The following is a 10,884-nucleotide window of genomic DNA, read 5'->3' as shown; positions in this document are numbered from 1 at the left end:
GATAATACAGTTGATGGGAGTCATGGCAAAGGGCCCAGGGGACATCAGTTCTCATTACGAATTACTGTTCAATCAAGCTCAATTTATATTTACCTTCGCAAGTGAATCAGGAAATCCACAGTAAATGCATCCATTCAATGTCACAGTGGCTGATGATTTTATTTATTTTTTCACTGAGGTAGTTTTATAGTATGAGTAAGAATGCATTTATCATATATATCGTATGCTATACGACCTTGGCCTGTGACAATGGTGTGAAATCAAATTCCTGACCTCAAATAATATCTGCCATTTTATCCTCCCTCTTTTTACCTCACATGTGATACAGACGCTCTGTCCATTACTGTGTACTTCAGAGTCATGCAAAGTATTTACAAGTACTTATATTGTCTTCCTTCTGCTCTGTCTCAACACTATCATGTCACGCAGTCACTTGGTGAAAGGTTTTGTTAATGGTTTCTCATGCCTTTAAAAGCAGATCAAGCACATTAGAGCGACTCTCATTTTGGTAATTCACCAGATGGGAATGCATTGCTGGTGCACAACGCTGGCTATGCCGACAGGCTGTCTACTGGTTCGTTTGTTTAGGAGAACATCATCCACAGGGGTCAGCTAGGGGAGCAGAGGCCATTGTTTGGACAGTAGGGTCCTCTCCCTTTCTCCCTCTGATCAGACATCAAGCCTCTCCTCCTGCCCCCCCCCCCCCCCCCCCTTGAAAGCCTCACTGAGTTGTGCTTCATGAAAAATAAACAACAGCTGCAGTTTGCTCATCGCTGTTCAAATGAAGAGCTCTCCTTTCTTTTTTCACGGATGGATGATGCTGGTGTGTGTAGGTGTGTGTGTGAAGGTGTGTGTGTGTGACGCTGATGGGCTTTCACTGACTCAGGTGAAACTGCCATTTGGTCATATCGCTGGCTAAAACCACTCTCAGCACCCATTTGTTCCTCATCTGCCTTCTCCACAGTAAGCCTCAGAGGAAACAGACAGCCGGAGCCGCTGACAGTGTGTATTTTAATATTTGGAAAATGACAGTGTGACAGTAGCTGAAGGTCTGCCCGTGAGCATGTGATGGTGTGACGTGATGTGACGTGTCATGGTCCATGGAAGTAGTTGGCAATGACAATGAAACAAGAACAATGCCAGAGTTGCCTACCAGTGTTGCGCTGTTGCCGAAATACACGTCAGCACAAGTCTAGAGATAACAAAGCATCCACAACGCCATTATCAAGACTTGAATAAACACCATTCACAGACACGAAAAAAGCTAGAATTATTTACAACAAACACCATGTTTCCGCGGTGAAAAAATAAATACTGTATCATCTTATCATATCCCCTCGGAGGACAGCATAATAAATAACAGGGATATGAATCATCACCTTGGTAACATACCAAATAAAAATAATTAGAACTCCTGTTGGTAGCACGTCGCTCTGTCTTCTGTCATAAGACCTGCATACCCATGCCATGTTTGCTGCCATGAAAGCTAAGACACATGTGACAGGCTGAAATGGCTTTCAAAATTAAAAACGCTGTAATCAGAATTACAGATATTGTTATCATGACGTCGTTGGAAATTGACCGTCATGATGACTCAACGGAGTCCAGCTGTCATGATATGTCACTCTTATAACAGAGGGTTTCAAGTTAAGTGTTTGTGTCTGATATAACAAGTTCTGTGATAACCTGTCCAAAAAAGTTGTCAACTGGCTAGTGGCAGAGGACTGTAAGTGCTGTGGCTGTTTTTTCTTTTCCTCTAAATTTGGATTCGTCCCCTGTGAGTCACATGACCTGGGTATCCACTCTCAGCGGGTGTGGGGGTTTGTCGCGCTGGGAACGCTTGGTGCCGCTGGACAGAGATGAGTTGGAGGCGTGGACGGGCACCTGCTGGTGCCGGAGGGCGTTGCGGGCGGCCATGGGCCCGTCCCGGAGCAGCAGCACGTCCCTGACGGCGGCCCGGAAGGGCTTGCTGACGAAGCAGTAGAGGAAGAAGTTGACAGCCGTGTTGAGCATGGCCAGCATGTTGGCCAGGTCGTAAGCCAGGTGTACGCGCCAGTCGAGGTGCACCGACGCCACGTACAGGTCGTAGATGATCACCACTGTGCGCGGCGCCCACAGCACAGAGAAGACCGACGTGACAGCCAGCAGCATGGCTGTGGTCTTGCCCAGGAGGCGCTGGTGGTGAGGAGGTGCCGCCACTGCCATCGTCGATGAATGCCCGTACTCCTCCTGGCATCGGCGACGCCGCCGGAGCCGATGGATAATGAGCGAGTTGAGCACCAGGAATATGCTGCAGGGCAGGAAGTAGATAATGGTCACGTGTGTCCAGATGAGAGCGCGGTCCAGCACGGTGGGCGGGTGGCTCGCCCGCCACAGGTCTGACCACCAGAAGAAAGGAACGCCGGACGCCAGCGCCAACACGAACACCGCGGCGATGATGCGGCGGGCACGCGCCGGGTAGCTGATCTGCCGATGGAGCAGCGGGTGGCACAGCGCCACGTAGCGGTCCACTGTCAGCGGCACGGTGGCCCAGATGGACGCGTGGTTGGAAGCGAACTCCAGCACGCTGACGGAGTGCAGCAGCAGCGCAGGCATGTCGCGGTGGAACACGGCCGTCTCCAGCAGAAAGCCCACGAAGATGATAAAGAGCTGGGAGAGGATGTCGGAGCTGGTCAGGGCCAGGAGGTACACGTAGAGGGCCTTCTTGGTGCGCGATGCCAGGCGGGACAGTGCCACCAGCGTCAGGATGTTCACTAGGGGAGGCAGAGGAAACAGGCAAAGCAAGAGAGATAGAGAGAGAGAGAGAGAGAGAGAGAGAGAGAAAGAGAGAGCGATAGAGAGAGAGAGCAGGATGTAAGAAAGAGAGAGAACAGGATGAGAGACAACAGGAAATTGAACATGAGTGAAAACATTTTACAAGTCCAGGCTGTGAGAACTGAGTGTTTACTGAGGAGAAAAAAAGAGACAAGATATAAGATGAAACATGTAAGATTAAATGTTAATATACAGAATAAAAGCATGCATGACCAGAGAGGAGTGGGGGAGGGGGGCAATTATCTAAAGAAATAGTACAGCCATGTACAAACAGAGACCGACACAAACAGTTTAAGACAGACATAAACACATTGATAGTGAGGGGAGATGGGAGAAGGACTGACAAAGAGATGTTATGTAAAACACTAGAAAACGTCTGCTGGCTGTTGTCCACAGTGATAGCACAGTAAAACCCTCCCTGAACTCAAACCCAATCTAAACTCCAGCTCCTGGGGACTTTCCCAGCCTAAACCCATCCATGGAGGCTCTTACTTTGATTACCCTGAGCAAATCTCAAAGGTCACACTGAGGGCTCAGATGAGGTGAACACAGACTCTTAATTAGTCCACCCCCGCCTCCCCTCGCATTGCTAATTCCCTGGGATCAATAGTCAATCTGAGGCATCGCTATTCCCAATGCACAACAAGGATTAAAAAACAGGAAGGTCATTAGAACTACAGAGACTGCTAAGCAATGGTTGGGTTTAGTTTTACCTCCGATGGGGGTATCTCAAAATGTTTGGGCCATTGTCACTAGCCTATTGATGGCTTTTTTCAACAGGGTATGTGTGTGTGTGAGTTTGTTATTCACAGGGACACAATGCGGTGGAAGGCTGAGGGAACACTGGTCACGTGACTGACCCATCAGTTCATGAAGACTGAACGACTCAAATATTGGCCATGAACTGGACATGTCCTGTTTACAGCACCCTATGCTATGTTGAGGGAGGGGAGGGGGGGTGTTCTAAGAGTTGGAGGACTGAAGTGATTTGTGTTGCTATTAGACCCAAGGCCAATGCTTGGCGAGATAATTAACCATTTGCATGTCGATTCCCCCAGTTCAATCACCTTAGTTGCCTTTCTCACACAAAGATATTGTAAGAAGCAGATTTAAGGCTGCCTTTAATGGCCGATTGATTTTACCTTAAGCCACAAGGCTGACCTACAAAGTCAAGCCATGCTGACCTCATGCATTGACATACACACACTTATTATGGTCACTGATTCTACTGGCCATTCAGTCCCCGCAGATCCATTGTTGTTTAGTGAAATTCACAGATGACAATTTCTTCTAAAGTTCTTGGTGCTGATATCATTGTAAAATGATCAGGGGCTCTTACCCTTCCTTACCTTACCTTACCCTAGGTGTCCTAAAGCACATAGTGGCACCCTGATGTCAGTCTAGACAGATATGCTCTAAGAGTCATGATACAGCATTACTAGACCAGCAAATAGCCCTTTCTTTTCAGCTTGTTCATATTTATGTAATTGCTAATGTGGGATTTGATCACCACCTCTAAGAGTGTTATTGGGACTCTGCTTCCATTACCACCTCAGACGTGCATTCATTTCTGCTACCTGAACACTGTGCCGTCTATTATTATATAGCCAACCCCAAAGCTACATTTTTGATGATTTTCTCCTACCTGGTACTCCCACACACAAGAGGGCGCTGTAGTAGACGATAGGGATGTAGCCCAGGACGCACTCAGACCTCTGCCACTCTCCCTGGTTCTGGCCTTCCCTTTGGTGGGTCAGCGTTGTCACATTGGGCCGGTGGATCATGACCTTTGAGTGTGTCCTGCAGCAGGTAAAGCATCATCTTAAGTTTGAGAATTCAGGAATAAGAATGTACAAGAATGCACAAGGAGGGAGAGAATGTTTAGGAGGGTCATTCTGTCAGAAGTTGAATTTAAATAGGGTAGTTGCCACTTGGCAAGACCATTACTGTGAAAGTATGTTGTCATTGGATAAGTTGCAGTTGATTTTTAAGCATCTTCGATCAGGAGGCTTGCCACCACATTGGATTCCATCGGTTAACCCAACCAGAAGCTTTTACAGCAACTTTACACTCAGATATGCACAGAGAAGGTCTCAGCTGTCAAGGAAACAGCAAACCTTTCCTAAAATATGCCCAACCATGACGGTCTTGACCTACTCATTTCCAGATTATTGGGAAGCAGCAAAAGCCAAGGATTTCCATTTTATTGTGCCAGTAGAAATGTTAAACATGCTTGCTTTTCTTTCAAATCTATCATTAGGAACATACATAGCATCCCTTTAATGATTTAATGTTTCAGGGCAATTTTAGTTCAGCCCAAAAATAAACCCACCCCACATTGTACATGAAGGGCATCCTATTGAAACACCCCAGGTGCCGTGGCTCTGGGCAGTGCTTGCATGTTTTGCAGGTAACAGCCTGCGCTCAGGTAAGCCTTGGTCAGTAATGTGTCACAGATGGTGTCAGGTCAGTGCATTAGGGCTTGCCGACGGTCAAAGGCGAAGGAGGTAAATGGCTTTAGGAGGGAGTCGTTTTGGAGAAGTGGGCTAATGGAGTTGAGTCAGGTAAGTGAGAGTTGTGAGCGGCACCAGTCGATTAGTGTCAAGCCGACAACACCAGATGGACAGAGAGAGAGATAGGGAAACAGGAAACGGTTCATTCAGCTCTCTTGACTGTGAGTGGTCTCCTTCCACTGGGTTCCTCCCTTTCAATTCCATCTCATTCATCTCAATCTTTCACCTGGATTCACCTCCCAACACCAAACACACGCCCATACAAACACCCCCACACTTTCCAGAAGGTGAGCTGGAAAAAAACAAGCCTTTGTCTGCCATTAAGGATGTTTGTTTGCTTTGAGAGACTTGACTAAAAGGCGGTCACAGACCTAGGGAGTGAAACAAACATTTACTCCACAAGCTGTTCTATTATTAATGACAACCCAGCCTCAGAACCTGTAGAAATTCTCCACGAATCTGCAAATCCTCAGAATATGTTATGTTTGGAAGGGGCTTCGCAATATTTCCTCAGCGAGGTGAGAGCTTCTGAGAACAACTGTGAATAGGAGGTGCTCAGGCTGAACTGCAGCATCTGCAAAGACAATCGATTCACCTTATTCGCCTTCTGCCCTTCTGAGTTACGGCTAACGGCGTTCAAAGAGTGATTGTGTGGTAAGTGAGCTAGCAGTGCGCGGAGCTCTTCTTGCTTAGCTATGCAGATTCACACTCAGTGTAACGATTGCTCATAACAGCCATGATTGCTCTGCTGTCGCCTCATAATTAGAGGGGCGTAATATTAGAAGGGGTGGTGTATGATGAAACGCTCAGAAGGAGTGTATTTACCGCTGTGCCGATTACTTTGCCATCTGCTTTAAATAATTGGAATTACATTTCAGTGGATTTGCCCGTCATTCCCACAAACCTGTAGTCTGATGCAGTTAAATGAATACCGCAGTATATTTTCCCTCCCGTTTGAGGCCGAAGTGTAAACAGGTTGTCAGCACTTTTGTAGTGCATTTTCAATTTTGTCTGTAACCAAAGGAGGAGATGGTCTTACACGTTGCCTCATCTTGTTGTAAACGTCTGCCTGCAACCTTCCATATAAATCAACATCTGCTCGATGTTTGGCAGTGGTCGAAACTGGGAAAGACTGACGGAGTGCTAGGCTATTTGTCCTGCACTCCAAAAGATGGCAATCCAATATGGCAAGATGTAAGGTATAACGGACATTATAGCCTTGTGTACAGTCCCACAAGGGCAACATTACTCTCGTCGGGTCAGACTTAACAGTAGAGGAGGTATGCCTCCCAACACTAATTCCCTTCGTTCCTCACCGACTCAGGATAATCTCACCATGATGCATGAGGTAACAAGATGTTTATTAAGTGCTCCTTCACAGCTGACCTGACGCAACGCAGGCAGTGGTGAAACCATCCATTTTTCATCTCCCCGCAACCCCTTCGAGACAGTTTGCTTAGGCAGTCGTGTTCAATGAGGCTTTATAAGTGTATAAATCCTGCTACGGCTGTCATTTTCCCCTTCTTTTACTTTTTCTTCTTCCATGGATTGCTGGGAAGGAACAGATAATTCCTCAAAGTCACCCCAGAAAGTGGTGGTAGGGGGATGGGGCAGGACTGCTGGCTTCTATGCCTGCCTGTGGTGTGATCTCTGATCCTTGAGAATGCTGCTGCTTTTGACACACTTATGTAAGGACTGTAGGATGGCATACATGGCCAAGAGCGTTTCCCACACTGGGATTGTCATTATGAACTAACCAAACAAACACATCTTCATCTAGAATGAGTTGGTTCTCGGCTTATGCAACCTTGTGGTATCGACCACCGGATTATCTTTGATTTTACTTACTTTACTCTTTTACTTTCATTCTTTTAGTTCATCCGCCTGTTTTGAGGATGAGAAATGTTGAATCATCATAATCATGTATTCAGTTTTCAGCATGACAAAAAAAGGTTATCTCTAAGTCATTGATCCTGTGAGCGACCACCGATCAATACAGAGGAAAAGAAACTGCCTCGTTCCTACTGCAATGCCTATGAAACACATCCATCATGGCCATCACGGGCTCTGGGGGGAAAAGCGTGGGATTAAGGCCAGACTGGAGGAGCCCAGAAAACTGCCCCCCCCATACCCTTCCCCCATTCCCAAAGGATCAGGGGCCCGACAGTAATGATGTGCCCTGGAGATATTGCAGATGATGGGAGGTATAGTTTAGTTTCCCCTCAACCAGCCAGGGAAGGGGTGTTGAAGGCAGAGCAAGCCTGATTATGTTGGCTCCCCAAAGGGAGCGATCCATTATCTTGAGAATGAGAGAAACTCTCCACAATCTGATGCATGGATTGCTCATAAAATAACGTCAACAGCAACGACCAACAACAACCCATTGGAATTTTCCCTGCCGACAGTTTTAATCACAGCATTTCATATCAAGCCAGGGAGGCTCTGTCTATTACACTAATGGGAGTTTCTCCTCTCTGCAGACAGTTAAATCAGTAATTCCATGGCTTAAAACACACAAGTGGCCCCGGTGGAAAGGCAACACTGATGGGTGTTGTGCCGTGTTCAAGCCTAGATCTAATGACCCAAGTTAAACAGCTCTTGAATGATGTGAATGGATTCACCTTACATGCAGCTGAAATTAACTCTCTTTCTTTCGATCTCTTTCTCACTCACTCCTTCCCTTCCACCCTCCCTCACTCTCTCTCACTCCTAATCAATCTTTCTCTCCCTTTTCTATAGTCTCTGTGCTCCACTGGCTCCTTAATAATTCATGCCGTGATGGTATACCTGAAACAATGGCAATGGGCTCAAGGACGAGGGTTTAGTGACTGTGTCCCTATCACCGCAACTCTAGGAGATAGAGAAGATAAAGCGGATGTCATCAGCATTTTCCCGAGGGACCCGGGGTGCTAGTTCTGATTACTGATCTTTCAGCATCTTTTTTTACTCACACTGTCACAAACACTATGGATTCGTTTTAGAAGTATCATCTGTATGTCATGAACGTTTTTCTTCAGTGGTGGACTCATCCTCCTACTATGTTATCTCAATCTGGAATGTAATAATTAGTGGGGTCATAGGGAGATGGGCCCCCCATATGAGTTGGGTTCAGCTCAGGGTTACCTCCTTAGCAGGGAGTAGCAATTTCCTTATTGTTATATCCATGGGTCACTTCCACTGAAGTCTCTTACAAAATAGGCTATCCAGGGAAATTTCATTAAAACTTCAAAAACGGCCCGAATTAATAGGGAACGTTTGAGCTGTGCTTGTTGTTGAAATCCTGGGAGACGTAACCTTCCAGATTTCAGCAAGCTGACCCCACAGAATTTCCTGCTGTCCTTAACACACACACATTATTATGACATAACCCAGAAGGGAGGCACGGCATCTTTAAGAACGGGTTTACTTGGACCACAAATCACTTGTACTGACACTTTCACAAATGGAATGCAATTGGAAAAAGGATTCAAATAACAGAAAATTGCACATCGTTGCTTTAAGCGGATGGGTTGCACATTGTTTTATCTGAGTCCTCTGAACTCAACTCTTCCATAGGACAGTGTTATCTCTCCACCAACTTCTACTGCAAATTAAACTTGCATCGTACAAACTCATGAAGTGACCATAGTTGAGTGTGAACAATTCTTGTCTTCGCCACATGTACGTACAGTAGGCATATCATGCTTGCCCAACCATTGCATAAGTGGTCTACATTATCATGTTTAAATACACAGTAAGCTATGGATACATCCATGTACATATAACCACAAAGCAACTAGGCAGTCATTCATTGTGTTTCAGAGAAATAATTCATTTATATTGCTATACAGTAAGAACATTTTCATGAACCTTAGTTTATGTGTGTATGTGTGTAAATGTAGTAAATTAAACTCTGTGTTTGTGTGTGTGTGTGTGTGTGTGTGTGCATGTTTCTATACGTGCGTATCCAAAAATAGGGATGTGGGTGCAAGAAGGCTGCCTACCCCTCAGTGCCAGTCGCGTCTCCCCATCGGCGTGCCCAGTGCCCTTCTTCCCCGCGCTTGAGCCCCAGCCAGCACCGCCACAGTCCAGCAGATGCTCCCAAGAGGAGGAGGAGGAGGAGGAGGAGAGGAGGAGAGGGAGAAGAGGACTCTGAGCAGCATGCACATCACTGCGGCCAGTGTGACAGTGAGAGGAGAGGGAGAGGGGCATGGGAGCTTAGGGGAGGGAGAGAGAAGAGAGAGAGAGAGAGTGAGAGAGAGAGAGAGAGCAAGAGAGCGCAAGAGAAAGCAAGAGCAGGAGGTAGAGGGGGAGGGAACACTAGGGAGAGGGAGGGAATAAGAGAGGGACAGTGGCTGTAAATAGGTATATAAATGAGAAGGGGTGGGTGACAGACGGTCGAGTCACAGAGAAAAAGAAAGCAAGAGAAAGACAGAGAGAGAGAGAGAGGATGAGAGAGAGGAGAGACTAAACCCCACACGCAGCAAAAGAGTCAAACAGGTAACAAAAGCCCACACAGCGGCATTGAGTTACCTGTGCAGCATTCCTGCCGTCTGCTGGTAGTGGGGGAGGGGGTGACGCTGCTCACCGTCTCTGCCTTAACGAGGGCCCATGGGAGCGCTCAGCCTGTGAGCAGAATGCCAATGACACGCCAAATATAGCCCTTCTGACGCTCTGCCCACATGTTGCCACACAGAGGTCAGGGCAGGGTGTGGGCAAGGGATGGTAGGAAGGCGACAGACTCTTAACAGAACACAAGGTGCCAGAACACTATAGGTTCTTTAAGGGTTCTTTAAGGGTTTTTGACCCATCCACACAGTCCATCTGATAATATTTTAAACCTAATTTGTTATTTTTAAGGCCTGTTTTGACGCATGTTAGCAGACAAGACATTTTTTCAGCCTTAAGTAACCATTTTTTTTCAACTCAGTTTAGATTTTTTAAGGGCAATGAGGAAACTTGTTATGATCCTGTGCAAGACGTCTAGAAAAAAGTCAAGCATCTGGAGCTGTGCGCTGATTGCACGGTAGCAGTCACTGGTTATTTGCTGACATGATTAATTTATTGCTTGAAATGAAACAAGCAAATATGGACCATGAGTCTTATTACTTTCGGATTGGCGGCCGAGCTGGCAGACGGTTCAGTTGAGCAACATACGTATCCAAATCCACACATGCTTTGCGTGTGCAGTCATTGTGAGTTTCAGCATGAAGCATCCAGCTAATACGTCTCAAATGTGGACTCACAAGGGCTTTTGTGATGTAGTTATTTATGGCTTTGACACCTCTTTTTATTTTTGTTAAATTCCAGTGTACGTTTATGTTGCTTGGTGCTAATACCTAATCCTTAAAACATGGGGTCTCACTTTACAGAGAGTAACATGATACCTGTGTATTTACATAATAAGCACACAAGCACACACTGTCCTCTGGGTCGGCAGGCGCTGTTAGTATTACCAGAACAGAGTTTAACAGGGCTTACATGCTTGCAGATGTCTACTGCATACTGTGCTGTGGTTGTGGTGTAAAGAAATACAGGTTTTATGGGAATCCAGGATACAAATGATATATGACATGGA

The 10,884-nt window shown here is 46.3% G+C and overlaps 1 protein-coding gene across 2 annotated transcripts; it reads right to left on the bottom strand.

Annotated features, from left to right (window-relative positions):
• Positions 1 to 997: 997 nt before the first annotated feature.
• Positions 998 to 9,468, bottom strand: gpr142 (G protein-coupled receptor 142). 2 transcript variants are annotated; one of them, XM_080834235.1, is made up of 3 exons: positions 9,311 to 9,468; positions 4,460 to 4,614; positions 998 to 2,753 (listed from the first exon to the last, which is right to left on the bottom strand). In XM_080834235.1, the coding sequence occupies exons 2-3, from the start codon at positions 4,596 to 4,598 to the stop codon at positions 1,783 to 1,785; spliced, it is 1,110 nt and encodes a 369-aa protein (XP_080690361.1). In that variant the 5' UTR covers positions 4,599 to 4,614; positions 9,311 to 9,468; the 3' UTR covers positions 998 to 1,782. The 2 variants fall into 2 exon arrangements, with proteins under 2 accessions (XP_080690361.1, XP_080690362.1); XM_080834236.1 differs by lacking the exon at positions 4,460 to 4,614.
• Positions 9,469 to 10,884: the final 1,416 nt, after the last annotated feature.

Source organism: Sprattus sprattus (assembly GCF_963457725.1).
Source record: "Sprattus sprattus genome assembly, chromosome: 3".
In the NCBI taxonomy this organism is placed as follows: domain Eukaryota; kingdom Metazoa; phylum Chordata; class Actinopteri; order Clupeiformes; family Clupeidae; genus Sprattus; species Sprattus sprattus.
This window is presented reverse-complemented; position numbering and strand designations above follow the sequence as displayed.

Bases quoted from the DNA above. Each gene is read 5' to 3' on its own strand.
- gpr142 (XM_080834235.1), bottom strand. From the start codon at position 4,598: ATGATCCACCGGCCCAATGTGACAACGCTGACCCACCAAAGGGAAGGC. The intron at 2,754-4,459 runs GTAGGAGAAAAT...TGCCTCCCCTAG, and splicing joins CTTGTGTGTGGGAGTACCAG to TGAACATCCTGACGCTGGTG.